Source organism: Balaenoptera borealis (assembly GCF_965194805.1).
Source record: "Balaenoptera borealis genome assembly, chromosome: 16".
NCBI lineage: Eukaryota > Metazoa > Chordata > Mammalia > Artiodactyla > Balaenopteridae > Balaenoptera > Balaenoptera borealis.
The window spans coordinates 2,019,339-2,042,778 of record NC_138872.1 but is presented as its reverse complement, the minus strand read 5'-3'; the positions used below and the strand labels follow the sequence as shown (position 1 = coordinate 2,042,778).

The 23,440-nt window shown below is 56.0% G+C and overlaps 1 protein-coding gene across 11 annotated transcripts in view; it reads left to right on the top strand.

The window, feature by feature from the left end:
• The window catches only part of CDH4 (cadherin 4), a 568,752-nt gene that overhangs the window by 498,600 nt on the left and 46,712 nt on the right, over positions 1-23,440 (top strand). For all 11 annotated transcript variants that reach the window (XM_082360288.1, XM_082360286.1, XM_082360285.1 and 8 more), the window contains one exon: positions 10,726-10,898. In XM_082360288.1, coding sequence (XP_082216414.1) covers positions 10,726-10,898 — 173 coding nt within the window. The remainder of the gene's footprint in view (positions 1-10,725; positions 10,899-23,440) is intronic.

Here is a 23,440-nt window from a genome sequence, read left to right as displayed (position 1 = left end):
TTCTCTGGGACAGATAACCTAGAACGCAGTCACTGGGTGGCACAGGGAACAAGGGTTCAGCTCTGCAAGGGATGGCCACGCACTTTCCTGGAGTCACAGTACCATCTTCTGTCCCACCACGTGAGCGGCCCGGCTTCTCCACGTCCTCGTCGGCATTTGGTGGTGTCGTGTTGTTTTGGCCGTTCAGAGGGGTGTGTGGCGATATCTCCTGGTGGTTTTCGTTTCTGTTTCCCTGCTGGCTAACGATCTTGGGGTCTCATCCTGTGTGTGTTTGCCATCCACACAGCCTCCTCGATGAGATGTCTCTTCATGTCTTTTGTCCATTTCCTAATTAGTTTGCTTCTCTTAATCACTGAGTTTTGAGAATTCTTTACTTATTCGAGATACAAGCCCTTTGTCAGATATGTAGTTTGCAAATATTTTCTCCCCCTCTGGGACTTGTGTTTTCATCCTCTTCATGGCATCCTTTGGGAGCAAGAGTTTTTCATCTTGATGAAGTCCAATTTTTCACTTTCCTTCGATGGATTGGGCTTGAGTATTGAGAACTCTTCCCAGGCCCTGGGTCCTGAAGATGCTGTAGGCTTTGTTCTAAAGGTTTTATGGTTTCACATTTTACATTTCTTCCATGGTTCATTCCAAGTTCATTTCTGTGTAACTTTTATATAAGGCGTGAGACTTCACGTCTGGATCATTTCTTTGCTTAGGGATGCCCAGGTGTTCCTGTACCGTTTGTTGGAATGGCTTTCATTGAGTTGCTTTTGTACTTTTGTCAAAAATCAGTTGGGCCTATTTGTGGGTTTGTTCCTAGGCTCTCTGCTTCTATCCATTGATCTGCGTGTCTGTCCCTCTGCTAGCCCCACACTGCCTGGGTGACCGCGGCTCCATGGGAAGCCTTGACATGGGGCAGAGTCGAAGGCTGTTGGGACGGCGTGTTAAGTGTTCAGACCCTGGCTGTCGCCTGTGTCCTCCCCAGGTGGGACTGTGCACTTGGTAGGTGGCGTCGCGTGGCACTCAGCCACCCTCCTCAGAATCCAGGCGGCCGGGCACCACGTGGCCAGTGTGCGGCGTGGCGGGGCCTCGGCCGGCTACTCCCTCTGTCTCATCGTTAAATGGAAGTAATGGTAGCGCCCACCTCCTGGAGTCAGCTGAGGGCGCCCACCCGAGGCTCCTGACACCTGTGCGATTATTAATCGTGTTACTACTATTAATGGGTATTAACTTATTAATATTGTTAAACATTCTTACTCAAAATATTAGTTCATTTTCCCGACTCCAGCAAGTACATTGTCAGGTTGAACCTCAGATTGAACTATAAGACTCACTTAAAACCAGCTGTCCTGGTACATGTAAAAGTATGAAATTAGAACACTCCCTAACACCATACACAAAAATAAACTCAAAATGGATTAAAGACCTAAATGTAAGGCCAGACACTATCAAACTCTTAGAGGAAAACATAGGCAGAACACTCTATGACATAAATCACAGCAAGATCCTTTTTGACCCACCTCCTAGAGAAATGGAAATAAAAACAAAAATAAACAAATGGGACCAAATGAAACTTAAAAGCTTTTTGCACAGCAAAGGAAACCATAAACAAGACAAAAAGACAACCCTCAGAATGGGAGAAAATATTTGCAAATGAAGCAACTGACAAAGGATTAATCTCCAAAATTTACAAGCAGCTCATGCAGCTCAATAACAAAAAAACAAACAACCCAATCCAAAAATGGGCAGAAGACCTAAATAGACATTTCTCCAAAGAAGATATACAGATTGCCAACAAACACATGAAAGAATGCTCAACATCATTAAGCATTAGAGAAATGCAAATCAAAACTACAATGAGATATCACCTCACACCAGTCAGAATGGCCATCATCAAAAAATCTAGAAACAATAAATGCTGGAGAGGGTGTGGAGAAAAGGAAACACTCTTGCACTGTTGGTGGGAATGTAAATTGATACAGCCACTATGGAGAACAGTATGGAGGTTCCTTAAAAAAACTACAAATAGAACTACCATACGACCCAGCAATCCCACTACTGGGCATATACCCTGAGAAAACCATAATTCAAAAAGAGTCATGTACCAAAATGTTCATTGCAGCTCTGTTTACAATAGCCAGGACATGGAAGCAACCTAAGTGTCCATCAACAGATGAATGGATAAAGAAGATGTGGTACATATATACAATGGAATATTACTCAGCCATAAAAAGAAACGAAATTGAGTTATTTGTAGTGAGGTGGATGGACCTAGAGTCTGTCATACAGAGTGAAGTAAGAAAGAGGAAAACAAATACCGTATGCTAACACATATATATGGAATCTAAGAAAACAAAAAAAAGGTCATGAAGAACCTAGGGGTAAGACGGGAATAAAGACACAGACCTACTAGAGAATGGACTTGAGGATATGGGGGGGGGGAAGGGTAAGCTGTGACAAAGTGAGAGGGTGACATGGACATATATACACTACCAAACGTAAAATAGATAGCTAGTGGGAAGCAGCCGCATAGCACAGGGAGATCAGCTCGGTGGTTTGTGACCACCTAGAGGGGTGGGATAGGGAGGGTGGGAGGGAGGGAGACGCAAGAGGGAAGAGATATGGGAACATATGTAGATGTATAACTGATTCACTTTGTTATAAAGCAGAAACTAACACACCATTGTAAAGCAATTATACTCCAATAAAGATGTTAAAAATAAATAAAATTAAATAAAATAAAAGGCTGTGTTCTGCTCCTTTGAGAAGAGGAAACAACAGATTAAAAACAGCAGCTGGGGGGACCTCCCTGGTGGCACAGTGGTTAAGAATCCACCTGCCAATGCAGGGGACACAGGTTCAAGCCCTGGTCCAGGAAGATCCCACATGCCCTGGAGTAACTAAGCCCATCCGCCCCAACTACTGAGCCTGTGCTCTAGAGCCCGCAAGCCACAACTACTGAAGCCCACACGCCTAGAACCGGTGCTCCGCAACAAGAGAAGCCACCGTGATGAGAAGCCAGTGCACCACAACAAAGAGTAGCCCCCACTTGCCACAACTAGAGAAAGCCCGTGCGCAGCAACAAAGACCCAATGCAGCCAAATAAATAAATAATTTAAAAAATAATAAAAAATAAATAAAAACAGTAGCTGGGCTCCCTGACCTGAAGCTTGTGAGCCCCGACTGCCTTGTCCGCCTGCTCTTCCTGAGCTCCTGAACCTGGCTCAGGGCAGTGGGGAGGCCCCACGTCTCTGCAGGAGGCCTCGGGCTCCCCCAGCAAGGGGCGCACCTTCCACTGAAGCTTTGATTATGCAGCCGTTGCAGAAACAGCACTGACCGAGGGCCTCCAGGTGCTGGGTACTGTCCTCAGGCCTCCCGACAGGATAACCTACTGAAACCTGACAGTCCTGTGACACAAGCACTTTGGAGATGAGGGAACGAAGGCACAGAACAGGTAAGTAAGGACACAGCCAGTGGCAGGCATTACCAAACCAAACTCGGATCCGCTCGCCTGCGTGGTACAGACAATCTGCTGACACGAGGTTGTGGTGAAGGAGAGTGCAGTTATTTACTGAAACGGCTCCAAACAAGGAGAACGGGTGGCTTGTGCTCAAAAAACCCAAACTCCCCAAAGGGTTTCAGCAGAGCGTTTTTAAAGGCCAGGTAAGGGAGTTGGGGGTCCCAGGGTACGTGATCAGCTCGTGCAAAATTCTCTGATTGGTTAATGGTGAGGTAACAGGGTGGGGTCACAGGGGTTCACATTATCAGTCCTCAGGCTCCAGGAGGCCTGGGGGCTACATGCTCATAACTGGAGCCCCCTTCCCTCTGCAGCAGCCGTGGGTCCACACCCTTTCCGACAGGCTTCTCCAGCTGGAAATGGGTTTCGTGGTGTTGCCTCCTGCCCAGAGGCAGCCTGACCGGTCTCATGGCGTCTCTCAAGCCTCCCAAGAAAAGATGCCTCTGTGTTGACTATTTTTTAACAAAAAAGGCTCTAGTTGGAATTTCTGCTTTCCCTAACCCATTGTAACTGTGTGAGGGCCTATATTATAAATTTTGAAATTAATGTTGCTTTAAAATATTAAATAGAGAAATCTACATGCTGCAAATGAAGTCAAAGAAACCTTCATCTATATAATGCAGTTTTTGCTTAAATAGATTATTCTATTAGTGGGCCCTGTTTATTTATTTATTTTATTTCTGTGCCGGCGGAGTCCCCCGAGATTAATGCCACGGACTAATGCACAGATGGCGCCAGATACTTGAAAGTCATCTGCATATTAAGAATTTAAATCTTTAGCCTCAGTGATTTGAGCAGAAAGCCAATTATGGAGCTGAATTAGTTTTCAAATTAAACTGCGATTTAAGGTTTGTGAAATTAATCCTTTAAGGCGCATGGCAGCGTTTGTACATGAACTCTTCGGAAGAACCAAGAGTCTGCCTTCTCCCCCTTTTCCTGATGGCACGATTTATGAAGTGATGTCCGGCATCTCGGGCAGCAGACAGCATGCCCTCTTAGAGGAAAATACAGAGTGATCTTCAGTTTCATTTGTTAAGAAAAATGCAGGCCTCTCTACTAGGGGGAGAGGCCCAACGAGGCCTCCAGAGAAAGCCCTAGAAGGATGATTTTCTCCTCGTTCTCACAGCCCAGGTGATGGGGGTGAGACTTAACTCCCCAGTTACTACCGATGCTGCTGCAGTGAGTGGTTCCTGGCAGAGCGCTCAGCGGGGTACCACGGCTGAATCGCTCCCTCCCTCCCGTGGGCGGCCCAGGTGTGCCATGGCATCGGGGCTGCTGGGCGCTCACGGCTGCCTGTGGACCAGACCCGCCCCCACTGGAGAAGGCGAGAGGGTCGGGGGACCTTGATGCCAGGGCCACGCTTTCCCAGACACACGGAGGCTGGCCCTGCTCACGACCCGAGACGTGGTGTGGCCACTGAACACTTGCTGGAGGGTTCAGGAAGGGGCACCCTCAAGTGTAAGGGGGAGACTGAGACACAGGACATGGGCAAGGGGGGCAGAAGCAGGGTGCCACCAGGGCAGGGCCTGGCCCGCAGGTCAGCAGGTGTCGCTGAGTGCCCTCTGGGTGGGTGGGGATGAGTGCCCAGACACTGAGTGGAGGCCACCTCCCCCAGGCAGCTCTCCAGGTCTCAAAAAGGAGTTCCTTCTGCCTCCGCCCCATTCTCTTCTTCTAGGAAGGAAGTGAAAATCACGGAGCCCTTGCTCAGTTTCAGGGCCCTGCACACTTATATTTCATCTGGGTTTGTTTCCATGGCAACCCTGCCCATTGGCCTTTCAGCTCAGAGCACTTGGGCATGCATGGGTCACCTGATCACGGAGTGGTGGCCATGGGCCAGCCAGGTTTTCAGAATCTTTTTTGAAAGAAACCAAATTGTGATTAAGGCTGGAAAAAAAGTCCCATCAGTTGCCTCATTTCTTTTTTTAAGTAACATTTTACCTTCTGGTAATCAAGTGATAATCTTTGGAGGAAACTTGAGAGATACAGAGAAAATCACAAAGAAAAACATCACAGTCTCTCATCTTGCCTGCCACGCAGAGATTGCCACAAGCACATTCGTCAAAGATCCCTCTGGTCTTCTCTCCCTGCACGAACGTGTTGTTATATTAAAGAACACAGTTTAGAAACTGGATTGTTTTCCGTTTTGCTGTATATCATGAACATTTCAAGCGTCACAAAATATTCTGGCTTTAAACAGTTCCGTCATGGGAATGTACCACAATTTATTCAGCCAACACCCAGTTGTCAGACATTCGGCGTCACGTACTAATTGATTATGCTCCTTGTTTATCTGCACCGCTAGATGTGAGCTTCGCAGGTCAGGGACTTTTTTTTACTTTTTATTTGAGACCATTGTTGATCCACACGTGCTTGTGCAACAAAGGACAGAGAGAGTCCCTCATCCAGGTTTTCCAACAGTAATGTGGAAATAAATGAAGACCAGCCGATGGGAACCAGCAGAGGCTGTGTGTTCAGAGCAGGGGGGTCACCAGCCACCATCACAGGCAGAGACTCGAAGGCGGGCAGAGGACCGGGGAGCTTCGTGGTAGAGAAGGGGGCTCAGGTGTGCCTTGGTGGGGGCTGGTAGTCGGGGCCTAGAACGGGGCATCCCATGTGAATTTCTGGGGGTGCGCTTCAGCTTTTCTGGCTGATTGTTTTTAATCTGCATCTGATGACTCTGTTATCGGAATCTCCCCTGGTCTGGTCCTGGTCAGTTCTTTCTCTCTGTTTTCAGTCAGGTTTTGTCTTCTTGTGTGCCTGGTTCATTACGTGCTGTGCCTTGTGTGTGAAAAATTGTAGAGGTGACTTGAGGGTAAGATGTTACCTTTGTCTATGAAGGATATGCTTTCGCTCCTGGCAGGGGAGTCTGGTAACCTCAGATATCATAGCCTAAGTCACCTTAATAGAGCTGTGCCTCTGTCGGCTAGGACGGTTCCTTTCCTGTTCACCCTCACTCCCAGCGCGCTGCCCTTCCGGGTCCAACCCAAAGACTCGAGCGTTTTCCAGGCTCCACCCTCATATGGCGAGCCCCAAGCTCAATGTTTTTACCCCCATTCCCATCAGTCTGTTGAAAGCTCCATGTAGCTCTTCAGCCGTCAGAAGCCGATTTGGAATCAGCAAATGTCTTTTTTTTTTTTTAATACTTATTTATTTATGTATTTATTTGGCCGTGCCGGGTCTTAGTTGCAGCATGTGGGATCTTCATGGCCGCATGCAGGATCTTTAGTTGCGGCACGCGGGATCTTAGTTCCCCAACCAGGGATCAAACCCAGGCCCCCTGCATTGGGAGCATGGAGTCTTAACCACTGTACCACCAAGGAAGTCCCTCGAATCAGCAAATGTCTTGAGAGGAAAGATGGCCCCCGGTCTCAGGTTCTCCCTTCCGGCCTGCCCCGCCCTCCCTGAGTCTGTGCCGTTGGTATCTCTCTAGTGCCCTTAATGAGATGTTTTTATTTCACATTGGGTCCAGCTTTTCTAATTTTCCTCAGGAGGAAGATCGGTTTAAAATAACATTGTCCACCATTTGCTAAAAACAGAACCTCCTGGATTTCTTTTAAATACTTAATGCCTCTGGGGAAATTCTACTGATAATTAAATTCATTAAAATTGGGTTTACAGGGCTTCCCTGGTGGCGCAGTGGTTAAGAATCCGCCTGCCATTGCAGGGGACACGGGTTCAAGCCCTGGTCCGGGAAGATCCCACATGCCGTGGAGCAACTAAGCCCATGCGCCACAACTACTGAGCCTTGCTCTGCAACAAGAGAAGCCACTGCAATGAAAAGCCCACGCACCGCAACAAAGAGTAGCCCCTGCTCGCTGCAACTAGAGAAAGCCCACACACAGCAACGAAGACCCAATGCAGCCAAAAATTAATAAATAAATAAATTAAATTAAATTAAATTAATTGGGTTTACACACTTCGAGAATAGCCATTGCGTGAAGTTAGGTGGGTGTATTTGATGAATGTTTTTCCTAGGGTTCTCAAAACACAGAAGTTCCATATTTTTCCCCATAGAAGACACTTCACAAAGATGTGTTGAATGAATGAATAAATGTCCCAGTGGGTTTGCAACATCTTGGTCTGATTGCAACCAGCTCTCCATGAAATCCAGTGACTGAGTTAGCATTCTCACTACCCACCCTCGCCCCCCGCACTCCTGGCTGCATGCAGTCTGTGTTCTCGGCATGTCTTCAGAACATAAGTTTGACCCACTCTCCTGATGAAAATACTGCCCTGTGATCTTAGTATAAAGTCCAGAATCCTCGCCGTGGGCCCAGCCCACCTCCAACCCCATCACATGCCCCCTTTCCCCGGTTCCTCAAACGTTTGGAGCTCTTCTCTGCCCCAGGGCCTTGGCCTCCTGCCCAGAGTACCCCCCGTCCCCTCCCTACCCCACCACCCCCATCTCTCAGGCCGTCCCTGCTTCCTCCGTAGCACCCCACATACCTCATTATTCTACATATTCATTCATGCGAGCGTTCTTCCCCCTTCCAAGCACTTATCACAGCTGGCGATGATCTGTGTCTCCCTGTTTGTTCTGTCCTCACTGGCATGTTAGGGGTGGGACCATGTCTGTCTGCTTGTTCTCTTCCTACATCCTGAGCACAGAGCCTGGTGTCTGCACACAGCAAGTGCTCACTCAGTGCTTGTGGGCTGAGTATCCCCGCACACTGGAATGTCATTCAGCCGTAGAAAGGAGTGAACCTTGAAAACATTAGGCTCCGTGAAAGATGCCAGACACAAAGGCCACGTAGTATATGATTCCATTTATAAGCCGTGTTCAGAAAAGGCCAATCTGGAGACAGACAGTAGATGAGCATTGCTGGGGACTGGGGAGGAGGATGGGGAGCAACTCATTTATTTATTCATTCATTCATGCATGCATGAGTGCATGCCGTGCCGGGTCTTAGTTGCGGCACACAGGATCCTCGTTGCAGCATGCGGTATGCAGACTTCTTAGTTGCAGCATGCAGACTCTTAGTTGCGGCAGGCATGTAGGATCTAGTTCCCTGACCTGAGATCGAACCCAGGCCCCCTGCACTGGGAGTGTGGAGTTTTACCTACTGGACCACCAGGGAAGTCCTGGGAGCGACTCTTAACAGATACAGATTTCTTTGGGGGTGACAGAATGTTCTGGAGTTAGATACGCTCTATTGACAATTGCACGACTTTGTGAATCTACTAGTGCACTTTAAACGGGTGAATTTTCTGATGCGCGAATTACATTTTGATAAAAACTATGTAAATCTTTGGATTGAACAAGTGGGGAGAAGGAGGCGCTGCGGGCCTGGAGCTCCTGGGCCCTCACTTCCTGCAGCATCCGGCCCCGTCCAGGCTGGGACTTCCCATCCTTTCAGCGTGAAAAGTCTGGTCCTGGGCCCATTCCTCTCTGGTTGGTGGATGAGAATAGAAAACCTATGCCCTGTAAACAGATTTCCACTTTCCTCTCTCTGTTTGCTTTCCTTTCTGTTTTATAAAATGCATTTGCTTTGAGAAGTTTTTATTCCGTAAAAGCTGAAAGCTAAAGCCAATTCCCAGTCAGGCCCTCACTGCTTGCGGTGGGGTTGGACGCGGGAAGGCAGGAGGACCTGCTTTGCCCACACATCCGCGCAGCCAGAACACTGGTAGGATTTGGAAAAGGCCCCCTGCCCGGACCACGAAAGTGTCTCCACCACTGTCTGCCCAGTTCCTAGCGCCGTGCCGGCTCAGAGCAGGTGCCCAGTGCGTGTTTGATGACTAAAAACACCCACCCATCACCACCTTGGATCCCAACAGGCCTGGAGGCCCAGCTGCACAGCCAAGCCCCAAGCCCAGTTCAGTCTCAGCTTAAGCCAGCACCCCCCAAGAAGGGACCCAGTGGACGATGGTGCCCACACTCCCTCACCCCTGTGGGCCCTGGACAGCACACTGTTCCAGCCTGGGAACGTGGAGCTGAACGAAGGACATGCAGATCAGGACTAGGGCCCCATGCCCAAGACTCCAGGGGCAGTCACAGGGCCGGGAGCCTGTGCCAGTCAGAACTCTGGGTTGCAAGCGACAAAAACTCAAACTAAAATGACATAAGGCAAGAAGGGGAATATATCGGTTCAGGTACACAAAGAGTCTGTAAGGTACCTTCTCCCCAATTTTGCTGTGAACCTAAAACCGCTTTATAAAAGAAGCCTTAATTTTTTAAGTATAGAGGCAACAGCTTCAGGTGCCGCTTGACCCAGGGGCTGCCCGATAGGAGGTGGTCACCCGAGCCCCTCTTGGTTTTGTTTCCTCCAAGATGGCCCTGTCCTTCACTTTCCTTCCTTGTGGCACAAAGTGACCACAGCCCCAACCTCACACGCTGACCCAACCAAGGCCAGCGGCAGGGACAGTACGCTGGTTTCCCAGTAACCCCGGCGAGCACCTCCGCCTGGATCACAGGCTCTGACTGGGTAAGGTGCCCACCGCGGACCCGATCACTGTGGCCAGGGGAGGGGTGTGCCGTCCAACCAGGGCCTCCCGCCGTGGGGAAGGGAGGATGCCAGTAGGAGCCCCACGTGCCGCTCTCAGGAGCCAGGGGACTGTGCCGGAGCGTCCCCTGCGGACCTCAACCCTGGCGTGTGGATGGGAAATGGCGTGGGCGGCTCACCCCCTGGGCTCGGAGCTGCGGGTGACCACGCGTCCACGCGCACCCTGGGTTTACTACTCTGTCTGCCCCCGCGCCCCGTGTGCACAGCTCCCCGCCGAGGGGGCTCTTCTCACTTAGCTTCCTCAAGTGCCTGTTATGCCCCTTCTGTATACCCAGCCCTGTTTTTTTACCGCGTGCCGAGTCGCGGCCGTGCCGTCCTCCACGTGGGATCTGGATCCTCGGCAAACGCTGCCGACCAGAGCCTTGGGCCGTGTGGCTCAGGAGGGAGAGTGCTGGGTTTTGAGCCAGAATCGCTGGCTCCGCTGTCCCCAGGCGGCTCCCCCTCCTCCAGGGCCTCCGTCTCTCTGCCCGCTGACCACCTCCGAGCAGACTTGAGCTCGGCAAGAAACCCGCCGGTGGTTCTGCAGGAGTGTGTGGGGCTGGGAGGGACAGGTGCACTTCCCAGGGCCTGGCAGGCCTCCAGCCCGTGCGAGGGGAAGGACCCACACCACGTCCAGCCTCCGGGGAGGCGTGGTCCCGGCTGATGTCTGCCGGGGTGCGGGTGCGGGGCCGCGGCGGGTGTGACTGGTGAGTCCCACTTGCGCTGTCGTCTCTGTTCCAGGCACCTACGTGATGACAGTCACAGCCAGCGACGCTGACGACGGCACCACGGCCAACGGGATGGTGCGCTACCGGATCGTGACCCAGACCCCGCAGAGCCCCTCCCAGAACATGTTCACCATCAACAGCGAGACAGGGGACATCGTGACGGTGGCAGCCGGCCTGGACCGAGAGGTGAGGAGACCGCCATGGGGCGGGAGGGACGAGGTGGGGCGTCGCTTGTGCTGCTGCCACCGCCAGGGCGGGAGACCTTTCCCACTAGGCACAGCAGGGTGTCTCCAGGCACTGGGCCACGTGGTCCCACCCGGGTGAGGCCTGGCGGAGACAGTGCCCGGCGGGGCCTAAGTTGCACGGTGTAAATACATCTTCTGGGACCCGTGTCAGTGGAGTTGTGCGATGCGAGAGGTGGGCCAGAACCCCCAGGGCTCAGAGCAGGCCTCGGGCGGACCCGGGACCTCCATCTCATGTACCAGAGGATCCAGCAAGGCCCCAGGACCCTCGCCGGGACCATGATGGGCGCCTGCTTGGCCCAGACAGGGCCCTGCAGTTGGCCCTTGGGATGAGGAGCGGCTCCGTCCGGCTTCTAGAAGCCTGCTGCCCTCAGCTAGGGAGGTGGTCCCTTGGAGTGGGTAGTGACGCCACATGGCGTGGGCCGTCATGGAGGCGAGCCATCCCCTGTCTCTCCCCACCCAGGGGCCCCGACCTGCCCCAGGAGGGAGGGCATCCCCATTGCCCCCAGAAGACTGTACCGCAGTGTTTCTCCAGGCTCTAGCCTCACCCAGGGTGTCTTCACACCTCTCGGGAGAGCAATGTGGTATGACCAGGGCCTGTGCGTGAAGGCAGACATTCACACACACGCTTGCACACGCATGCATGCGTCCTTCTCCATGGTCAGCCTTGGAAGCATTGCTCCAAGGAAATTCCTGTCTGAGGTCCAGGGTCAAGCAAGGCTGAACTTGGGCACGGTGACCCCTGAACACGAGCAAGTGCCCCGCCTGCTCCTTCCTCACTTAGCAAATGTGGACAGAGGGCTGTGTGAGGCATAGGGGATGTGGAGCTGGTTAGACGGTGGCTGCCCCCAGGGCCAGGGGTGGGGAGCAGAACCTAAGTGGATGTGCTGCAGTGGATCATGCGTGTAAGCAGTGGATTGTGTGTGTAGGCAGTGGATCACGTGTATATGCAGTGGATCATGTGTGTAGGCAGTGGATCACATGTGTATATGCAGTAGATCACATGTACATGTGGATCATGTGTATTGGCAGTGGATCACATGTGTATATGTGGTAGGTCACATGTATATGCAGTGGATCATGTGTGTAGGCAGTGGATCGCCTGTGCATATGCAGTAGATCACGTGTATATGCAGTAGATTGTGCATGTAGGCAGTGGATCTCGTGTATATGCAGTAGATCACGTGTACATGTGGATCGTGTGTGTTGGCAGTGGATCACATGTATATGTGGTAGGTCACATGTATATGCAGTGGATCGTGCGTGTAGGCAGTGGATCACATGTATATGCAGTAGGTCACGTGTTATGCAGTGGATCATGCGTGTAGGCAGTGGCTCGTATGTGTATATGCAATAGGTCACATGTATATGGGGTGGATCATGTGTATTGGCAGTGGATCACATGTGTATATGTGGTAGATCACATGTATATGCAGTGGATCATGTGTGTAGGCAGTGGATTGTGTCCACAAGGTGGTGATGTGAGATGAGATGGAGCTAACTATGGAGAAATCACGGGAGGCTTCTCAGAAGAGGTGGCCTTGCTCTGAGCCTTGGAGGCTGATAAGATCAATCATATTTTCTCCTCTTTGGGACTAAGGACCCGTTTTTCCTGAACGCTGCACACCAGACGTCTAACTGGTTCCGAGCAATCACAGATCCCACTCAGCAGTCTCCTCTTTTCGATCAAAAACTTTTACTGAGCACTGACTTTGTGCTAGAAACTGCCAAGGGTGCTGGGCAGACAGCAGTAAGCAGGGCGAGTGGTGTCCCTGCTCGCGTGGGGCTCACTTTGCAGGAGGGAGAAACAGGCAAGAGGGAATGGTCCCCACGAGGTAAATGAATTCAGGCAGTGGTGTGGGTTATAAAGAAAGAGCATCGCGTACCGTCCACAGAGGGCGGGGGTGGAGCATCAGGGATGTCCCTGTCCTGTCCCGGGAAGGGAGTTGTATGAGTGTCCCAGGGCTGTCCTAACAAAGGAAATGCAGCCTCTAACAGTTCTGGAGGCCAGAAGTCCAAGATCCCAGCAGCCTCAGGCCCCAGCCCGGCAGCAGAGGGGCCTGTCCACCTCCCACGCAGGCAGATCCCCGCGCCCTGCCCGGCCCGGCCTCAGCGGGCCTCCGCCACCTCTAAAGAGCTTCTGTTCGTTGCTCGCTGAGTGTGGACTTCAGGTTCAGGAAACAGAGAGGCAGGGAGCGGGCGGTACTCAGCCCACGGGCCCCGAGCACCCGGACCTCCGTTAGAGACGAAGAGCAGCTCGGCTGCACAGCTCTGCTGGGAGCCTGGCTGCGATGTCAGGCCTTGGAGACAGAAGGAGGCGTTTCTGGGGCCTCTGTCTAGAGGACACAGGGGCAGCGCCCAGAGGACCCTTCTGGAAGTCTGCAGAGCGGGAGAGGCCCCGCCTCAGAAAGCTCGGAGAAGCTGCCGGTTCCGGAGACGCGGGGCGGCTCTGGATGCCGCGCCCCTGCTTCCCTGCGCAGGTGGGTTGCGGGCCGGCCCGGCTTGCATTTATTTATGAACAAACCAGCAGGTGTGGAGGGAGGGACAGACAGCCAGGAGCAGTGGGAGGAGGGGTACCGCCAGCGTTTCGTGGGCTTTTCTGCTACTCATCTTCCATTCTTCTGTAAGCACGTGCCGAGCTGCCGCCGTGGGCAGAGCCTGTTCTAGACACCGGGGCGCCCCAGGGACCCCACGGAAGGTCAGTGCGGGCTAGGCACTGTACAGTGCGCGTTATCACATCTTAGTCCTTGAAACCGCCCAGGGGGAAATTCCAGTAGCAGCATTTCTTTCCAGATGAGAAAGGCAAGGCTGCTGGGGCTCTTAGTTGCCCAGGGCCACAGGGCCTCGGAGCTCAAGAGAGGCGCGGCCCCGGGGCCCAGGCCCTCCGCTGGTGCTGGGGCTGGAAACTCTGGACGCCAAAAGGGGCCAGAATTCACGCTGGGGCGTGAGGGGAGGGGTGGAGAGGCCTGGGGAGGGTCTGCCCCACCAGGGCCTTAGTGGAGCAGACAGCAGGGAAGGCCTCAGGTTGGCATTTTTTAAAATCCTGTGCAAGGCAGATGGCACACATCTGTGGGCCTCATCCAGCCTTGGGGCCACCCGTGGACACCCCCTGCTCCTTCCATAATGGTCAGCGCTGTTTAGCCATGAGGAAGCTTCGTTTTCCTCATCTCAGAAATGGGAACATGCGTGTCACCTGGGTGAGGTGTGCGCCGTCCTGAGGCTGGAGGAACGCATCCCTGAAATGCATCTCTTAACCCCATGCCTGCCCCCGGCAACCTGGATTCTTAACCCTTTCCGGGGGCACCCCAGGAGAGGCTCCACCCTGCCAGGTAAAACACAGGGCACCCAGCTAGATCTGAGCTGCAGACAAACACAGATCGTGTTTCCTGCAAGTGTGTCCCAAATATCGCATGGGACATATTCATACCAAAAATTGTCAGTTGTTTGTGTGAAGTTACATATAACTGAACGGTCCCTGGTTTTGTTTGCCTTGTCTGGCAGCCTAGCCTGAGGCAGCTGCCCCACTCTGGGCCCGGGTGGGGAAAGGGGCACCCCTCGGAGAGCCCGGTGGGCGATCCCTCCTCCTCGGTGCCACAGTGGCACCTCACGGAGGAGCTGACAGGAAACAAGGTCCCCGAGAGCCGGGCCTGCAGATCAGGGGAAGCTGGCCGGGCGGGTGGGCATGACGTGCGAGGGCCCTGCCCGGCTGGGCGAGCCGTCAGGTCCCATCAGTGTGACCGGCACCAAGCCGCCGGGGCTGTCCCCGCCACACGACTCGCCCTGGAGCAGGAGCCATAGCACGCGCTCGGCCGTCGGAGGCCCCTCCTCCCCCGGGAACGAACCCGGACACCTGTTCCGCGGACACGGGAGGACATGGAACATCCCGGTGGGTGTGCCGGGCCGTGCACCCTCACTTAAGGGGACCTGGTGGCCTCCTCCGCGCCTGCCCACTGCCAAGGCCCACCCTCCCCCTGACCTCGCCCCTCACTTAAAGCAGACCCAGGACCTCCAGAGCCACCCACTGTCTCAGGCTCTTGGTCGCTGCAAGGTCGCGTGGCCCTTCCTCCTGGCTCCAGCGGTGACCCTCCCGCCCCACCCTCGCCCTGCGCCCCCGCGCGGCACCTGGCTGCCCGGCCCCGGCCCCGCCGCGTTCTCGCCATTCTCTCTCGCCCCCCGCGGCCCAGCCGAATGGGCGGAAGCAGCCTGGGCGGCGCCTGGCCCCACCCCGCGTCCTCCGGCCTCCACCCGGCTCAGTCCCGCCCCGGAGACCTGGCCCCTCCTTTGGGGCGGCTGCTGGGTCAGTCACGCCAGCTCTGCACCCACCTCCCCCCCAGAGCAGGTGGTTGCTGGACCTTAAGCGGGTCAAGTGAAATAATTAAACACAAGCTGTCTGTACTGATGAGCCCTTCCGCGGACCATGGGCTGCGATGATCGTGAGACAGCTGCTGCCCGCTCCTCCTGGCCGCTTTCCCCGCGGCGCCGTGAGGCCTTGGGCTTGGGGTGGGCAGCGTGGGAGGGCCCAGCCCGGGGAAGGACAGCCCCGGACAGAGGGAGTGGGGATGGGTGGCGGGTGAGATCGGCGCTCTGAGGCCCGGCCCCGCCGCCCCGTGGCCTGACCCCCGCCCCGCGACCTTCAGCCTCGAACCCTCCCCTCTCCAGCCGTCTGGTCCTTCCCGTCTTCACTCCAGACGTCACCTCCTCAGGGAGGCCTCCCTGACTCCCTCTGCTCTCGCTGGACCGGCGCCACATGGGCTTGTCTCCTCTGCTGGGGGTTCCCTCCTGCCACAGGCTCGGGGGGCCGGGCCAGGCCTGAGGCTGGGCTCCATGCCTGGTGCGTCGAAGCTGCTCGAGAAGTGGGAGCTGTTGGCGCCACCGCTGCCGTGAGAGCCCTGCTCCGGCGGGGACAGCACTGCTTGTCCCAAACCTGGACATGTACCCAGGGGTCCCCTCCCGCCTCAGCCAGCCGCCTCTCCTCTTTCTGCTCAGGAATCCAGGTGCTTCAGTGTAATCTCTGTTTATGGATAAGACGAGGCACAGAGAGGGAGGAAGCTTGCCCAGAGTCACACAGCGAGGAAGGGAAGGCTGGCCTTTGAACGCAGGCAGCTCCCTGCCCTCAGCCTGTGCTGGGCTGCTGGCTGGGGCAGGGGGGTGGGCGCGGGAGGGGCGGGGGGTGTGAGATTCCGCCCGCCAGTGTGTCCTTTCCGAGATCTGAACCCTAGGCCTCCCCCCGCCTCCCTTCTTCCCCCGCCCCTTCCTCTCTCTCAGTCTCCATAAGGAGGGCTAACCTCCTGTAACACTGGCCCGAGACGGAGCTTTTCCCGGCCCAGAATTGAAGCGGGACCCCTCTCCCACTGTGAGTCCGTCTGCTTCTCGCCACTTGGATGCACCCTCAAAACTGTCCCAAGTACCAGGGGGGATCCGTGTCCAGGCTTTGGGAATCTCAGACAGTCCAGGGACCCTGGAGTGGCCAGTGGAAAGGAGTGTGCGTGTGACACTCCCTGGGAACAGAAGCACCTCCTGTGGGCCCGCGTGGCCCGTGTCACGTGCGTGGATCTCGCTCCCAGCACCTCTGCCTCCCGCTCTTGGGGCGGCGTCCCCATGAGGGAGCACGTGATCCGAGGGGGGTGGCCAGTGTCCCCAGCTCCAGTTGAGGGGCAAGGAGAGACACGGGGAGGGGCCAGGACACGGCTCAGTCCCCAGGGCCCGGGTCAGATGAGGTTAGCATGAGGAGACAGTGTGGACGGGGGAGCTGGAGGCTTGGGGGCCCAGAGGGAGGGGCTGCACCCGGCCTGTCTGGGGCCACGCAGGGACCCAGGACCAGTGGGAGCTGGGAACGTGGGGACAGCGGCCTGGGGCTCGGAGCCAAGCAGTGGGGTGGGCTGCAGGATAGGTGCAGGGGCTTGCTCAAAGCCTCCCCCGAGGAGATGTGTGTCCACGTGGGTGGCGGGGAGAGGGAGGGAGCAGGGTGAAGTGTACTGAGTACCTGCTGTGTGCCGTGCACCCTCGTTACCAACTGCACTAAAGACGAGCCCCCTGGGGCAGCCAGTGTCCAGACGCTGGGGACACCGTCCACTACACTGTCCCCTTTCTATCCCGGGCTGCCCCCGTGGGTGGGACGCGGGGCCCCCCTGGCTGGCAGCGGCCAGTGTGTCTTGACTCAGAAACAGGCATTGCGGGGCCTCAGCTGTGTGTTTGGGGATGAGGCCACGCCGGGCGCCCTGAAGGCTCCTTGTGAGCTGGAACCCAGCCTGCCGCATCCTTCCCACGTGGTTCCCCCACGCGGCCAGCGCCTCAGCTTCCGTGGCTCTGGCTGGACATCCACGCGACCAGACGCGCAAAGGGCCATGGACAGCACCTCTCCACTCTCTCTGAGGGACGCTGATGCCCCGCCCCTGTGAACAGAAACATCTCTGGGGGGAAACCCTGCGGACACTTATTTCAGAACCAGCAGAGTAACTCATCGTTAGGAAGGGGGAAATCCACAGACATAACTGCTGCTGTGTCTAATTCGGCAGCCCTATGTAAATTGAGCGTTTCTTCATGATTAGAGTGTCAGGAGAGCCTGGGATGATACGGGAGTGGCTGGGTATCTCTCGTGCCATGTCATCGGAGGCGCTCTGGTGGGGCGGCGGGGCCACCGCTGTTCTCAGACCCACTTCCGCGTGGTCCCCGGTGAAGTTTGCCCGCGGGAGGGGGCCCGTCCCGCTCTGTCCTTGTGCCCACTAGCTGTGGGCTGCTCACCTTCTTGAAACTTGTCCCAGACAAGGGCAGGCCGAATTCACCATTTCATGGTTCACAGGACTTTTAAGAAAGCAAAGCCAACACTTTCTATATTTTTCGCGAGTCTCCACCCTACGTGGTGATCAGATGAAACGATGTCACGGAGAGTGGTGAGTGATGAAGACAGCCTCGTTCCAGGGCCAGTGACTACCATGGCCACTGCCGACTTTAGCTAATTTACTCCCGTGACCCAGCTCAGGTGGAAAGTGGTCCTTTGGTGACAAGACAAGCATCACCCCCTTGCTTCCCGAGAAGCGTCGTGACAGGCCACATGGGAAATTCCGAAAATGTGCTTTCCTAGAAAATGAGCTCTTTGTAAGACTGTATCAGGGGTTGGGAGGGAGGGGGCAATGGTGGTCTTGGAGCAGGCGGAGTTCAGTGCGTCCCGCTGGCCGATTCTTGAATCATTTTTACCGAATGCTGCTTTTAAGACACCAAATGCGGCTTTGTGGTCGCAGAGAAAAAAATTACCGATTGAAGCAAATGTGCCACTGACCCGCCTCACGTTGGGTTCTCACCCCTGAAGTCATTGCTCTCCCCCAAAAAAGAGAATAGAGGGAAGGAGAAAAGTAGCCCAAGGAAGGTCTCGGGCCTCCAACTTCCCTCTGAGACTGGCCTCGCCCGGCCATCTGAGGGTCTCCTGACTCACAGGACGGTCTCGCAAACATGGAGTCCTGAGCTCCAAGGGGCAGGACGTTCCAGAAGAAACCCGCTGGGCTCTTCTCTTGGCATCTTTCAGGGAGAGTTTTAACCGCTGAGATGGTGCAGGGCAGTGTCTCAGGTGACCAGGGGGTAGGTGCCCGGGGACCAGTGCCGGGGCTGCAGCCGCGCCGAGGACTTCCCCAGCAGAGACGGGAGCGTTCAGAGCACACGGGGGCACTGCCTTTAGCACATCTGGTTCCCAGCCATTTCCAGGGCGTTCTCCATCTCCTGCCGGCCTGTACTTAACATTATCACAGGAAGAAATAAGCCCCAGAGAAAGCAGAAGACAGCATTTCCTTTAAAGAAAGATGGGAAAAATGCAAAATGAAAGGCCCTGTCTGAGCCGAGTTCCCCGCTGGACTCTGTCCACATGGTACGGAGCCATCAAAGCCATGTCTGCAGCCCACAGAGCAGCCCGGGGGCGGCTCAGGCCCTCAGCCCCATATCTGCCTTCTGGGGCCTCCCAGCACACAGTGTGACTGCAGGTGATGCTTTCCCAGCCACACCTGTTCACTGAGCCAGGCTGGGACCTGCACCTGTCCTTGAGCATCAGCTCAGAGATGTGGCGTCTGTGGTGGGGAAGCAGGCCTGGCGCTGTCCCCAGGGGCTCATGGCTCCAGGCTGCAGAGGGGCTATGGAGGCAGGTCCAGGGCTGGGCCTCCCATGAGAGCAGCTGGGGGCTGTCCCCCCATGGCTGGTGGGATGGTGGTCAGACCTTGGGATGGGAGCTCTGGCCGGACCACCCGGCCATCACCCACCTTGCCCCTGCTTCTCCCCAACCCCAGCCAAACCTGCCCACCTTCTCCAGGAAGCCCTCGCTGCTTTCTTGCCCCTTTGCATCCCCCTCCTCTGCCTCTTCCTCGGAGGCCTGGCTGGAGGGCAGGGGCCCAGGGAGGCCACTCTCTTACTGTACGTTTGCACGGTGTCAACCGGGGCGGGGGAGGACCACACCTGGTGCAGGTAGAGTAGGGCTCAGGCAGCTGTGCAGGAGGAAGGTGAGGGCGTGCCGAGTGGGAACAGCGCAGCCAAAGGTGACAACAAGTGCAGACGGCATGAACTCTGACCCCTGAAGTGGGCAGGAGCTGAGGGGTGTGAGGGTTCTGGACACGGGGGTCCCAGCACAGGAGTCTGACCCCTCCTGGCTCCCGAGGAGGGCACAGGTCAGAGCAGTGCTGGCTGGGGGTCGGCCACATCTGAGCAGCTGTTTTTGTACATAAAGTTTTATTTGCACACAGCCATGCCCACTCATTTACACACGTGGCTGCTTTCCTGATGCAACGGCGGACACCACGTGGCCCCAGAGCCACTCCTGGGCGATACCGTGGTGGCCGGTTCCTTACGAAGCAGGAGCAGGGATTTCACCCGTGCCCTTGGCTTGTTCTTGTCGGCCAGATACAGGGTCTCAAACCAGCAGCCTAGAGACAGATTCAGCCCCAGGATGTGTTTTCTTATTGTCTTTTTGTTGTTGTTGTTGTTTAAACTTGGCCAACATTTAAGCAGACTTTTGTATACAAATCCCAATTTCTGGATTAACGTTCAGAGGCTCTGGATGCCAGGCTGGCTTTCCCCGAGGCAGCAACAGGCTGGCCTCTGCCTGGCAGTGCCCCCCGTCCATCCTCCTGTCGGCTCCAGACTCCAGGCCCCAGGCCAGCTCCTGCTTCTCTTAAAAGCCACAATGAAGAGTGGGAACGAAAGAGGGAGAAGGGCCGTGCGTCTCAAGGAAAGGGAGTATGTGTACTTCCCGGCAGAAGGGAAGGGCGTCCCTACGTGTTCACTCTGCCAACGACACGTGTAGGACCCGGCACACAGCCTGCTTCCCCACACCCCTCAGGGGCCAGGACCCCCTCCCCGCCGAGTCTGTCCGCAAACTCACCTGGCTGGCCCATCGAGGTACCCTGTTTTCCTTTTTCACATCTCACCCGCATCCTGGCACTGGGCCAAAGCTGCCGTCGCCTCCTGCTTAGACCAGGATGGCACCTGCCCAGGCGGTCTCGCAGCCCCACCCCCGCCCTGCAGTCTGTCCTCAGTCAGCAGCCAGGCGATCGTGTCCACAGGCAGATCTGGTCATCGCTGCCTTCTCAAACCCCCCTGTGCCTTCCCATCTCCCCAGCGTGGAGTCCACGTGGCTCCTGCTCCCTCTCCGCCCGCCAGCGCCCCCTTCCCCGCTCACTGGCCGCCTCCTGGCCACAGTGAGCGCCTGCCCCGGGGCCTTTGCACTGCCTTCCCTCTGCCCACAGCACCCCTCCCCCAGATACCCAACGGCTGGCTAACCTAGCGTCCCCTTGGCAGGGACGCCCGCCTGGTCACCCTGTGTAAGCTAACGCCCCACCATCCTCTGCTTCTTTTCTCCTCCTTAGTTTTCTGCACAGCCTTTGTCACCATCTGATGTGACATGTTTTGCTTATTTATCGGCTATTTCCTCCCCTAGAGCTGTGGTTCTCAATCAGGGCGATTTCCCCCCAGGGACATTGGCCATGTCTGGGGACAGTTTGGGTTGTCACAGCTGTGACTGGGGTGGGGGGTGCTTCTGGCATCGGGCGGGTGGGCCCCAGGGATGCTGCTCCGTACCCTGCAGTGCGCAGGACGCCCCCCCAACACACACACGGGCCCAGCGGCCAGGCCCACGGATCCTGGGCTCACAGACCCAGCGGCACGGCCCCTCCACGGCCAAGTGCGAGGTGTGTGTGAGCGGCCGCAGCGGCCCCTCCCCGCCCAGTGCAGGTGTGTGTGTCTGTGACCTGGAGTCGGTGGTCTGGAGGGGCCCTGAGGAGGAGAAACCGAGGGGGCCTCATGTCCCTGGACCGGACGGGACCTCCTGTGTCCCCGCCGTTCACCCCCAAGGCCACTCCACGCTCACCTTCTCCCCAGATTTCCAGACTCATGAGATCCTCAGCGGTCATTCCTGGCAGTGCAGCACCTCTCTGTGTCCAGCGGAGGGAGAGGGAGGGAGGAGGAGAGAGAAAAAGGAAAGAGGAGGAGACAGACAGCAGGACTGGCCCCCACCAGCTGGGTGAGCCGCACCAGGGTGGGCCGTGGGCTGCAGGTCCCCGGGGGCCCCACGAGGCAGTAGTGCCGGCACCGGGAGGTGTCATTCGGCTGCCACGAAGTGCGCCCTGTTCACACGCGCAGTTCGGTGGCGTTTGGCACCTTCGCAGCGCCGTGCACCCTCCACCGCTGTCTGTTCCAGGGCGTTTCCACGCGGCCGCCTCTAACCTGCCCTCCTGAGGGAGTGGCGTGCTCTGGACGTTTTGCCACAACCTGTGGGCCTTTGCAGGTCTGGCCGCTTCTGTTGAGCACCACGTTTTTGAGGTTCATCCGCGTTGTAGCTGGGGTCAGCGCGTCACTCCTTTTTCTGGCTGCGTCATATTCCGCCGTACAGACGGGCCACGTTTTGCTCATCCCCTCGTCTGTTGGTGGATGTTTGGGCTGCTTCCCCCGTGACAGGTGCTGCTGTGAACACAGGTACAGCACCTGCCTGAACGCCTGTTCCTGTTCTCTCGGGTGCACGCCTAGCCGTGGACTTGAGGTCATAACATGTAACTTCCCAGGACCCGCAGCCAGTTTTCCCCGGCCACGCCTTTTGGGATAAGTCTCGATGCGCTTGAGTGAACAGGTCATCAGTCTTGGGGCTCCTCCTCCCCCAGGGCCCATCTCGTGGGTCCCCAGAGTGGACACCCGAGGGCTGAGCACACGAGAACCAGACACAGGCAGAAGGCCCGGCCCTTGGTGTGCTCTGTCTCCCAGCAGTGACCCTCGGCACCAGGGACAGGCTGACCCCGCCCCGGGAGCAGCGGGGACGGTGGGGTCCAAGCTGCACCGCTGGCTGCGTGTCCTGGCGGCCCCGCGTGGAGGGGGCTGAGAGCGCGCAGGGCGCGGGAATCTTTGATGCTTTTCTAGGGCAGGCCTGCCAGATGCATTATTGATGGATGTTCTGCAAAATTTAAATGCTGAGCTACGGGGAGGTGAGTGAAAACCCCAGGGACACCCACTTGCGGTTTTCTTCCCTCCTCTTGAACTTGAAAACGGCAAATCGCGTTTTAATGAACTCACTGCGGCACCACTGCTGCCCGGCTCCAGGGGATCTGCACCCGGCAGGAGCAGGGGGTACTGTTGGGCAGCGGCCCAGGCTGGCCGGCGGGGCACCTGCTCGGTACACCCACGGGTGGCAAGCGGCTGTCGCCAACCATCCTTAAACGGGCCGCCCACCCACCCACCCACCTCCTTCCCGCTCCACTGAGGTGGGCGTGTCGATAGGGAGAGCAGAGGTGGAGGAGGAACGCCAGCTGGTCCAGAGATGGGACCAGGGTCATCTCTTAGTCCCAGGAAGCCGGTTGCTGGGATCCAGCCTCCAACCGCCAGGCCCCAGGCACACGGCTCACCAGCCCGGACCCTGAGGGAGCCACCTGGCCCCCCGAAGACTCAGTGTGGTCACCTGCAGAGTGGGGAGGGTGTGACGCCCCTACTCCCCAGGGCTGGTCGGAGGTCGGGGTGGATGCTGAGTGTGGTCTGTGGAGTCACCAGCAGGCGGCGCTAGAGCAGCACCGGAAACAGCCCCAGGCAGTCGGCTCCCGCAGGGCTCCGTCACCTGGCCTCGCGTAAACCGTGAAATGCACGGTAAGGCCAAGGAACAAGGCCTGGAGGAAGGCTTTTTATTTATTTGTTTATTTTTTGATATTTAATTATTGAGCTTTAATGGACATTAAACATGACATAAACTAAGAATTTATGTATAAAATACCTATTTTTAGAGGTGCATTTTAAGATTCTGAAAGGAAGTTCAAGATGCCATTTATGTTTCCTTTCATTGTTCTGCTTATCTATTTCTACGTTACCACCATCTCATATTGATTCTTTTTATTTTGAATTTTATTTATTTTTTTATACAGCAGGTTCTCATTAGTTATCCATTTTATACATATTAGTGTATATATGTCAATCCCAATCTCCCATTTCATCCCACCACCACCACCCCAGAGCACCACTTTCCCCCCTTGGTGTCCATAC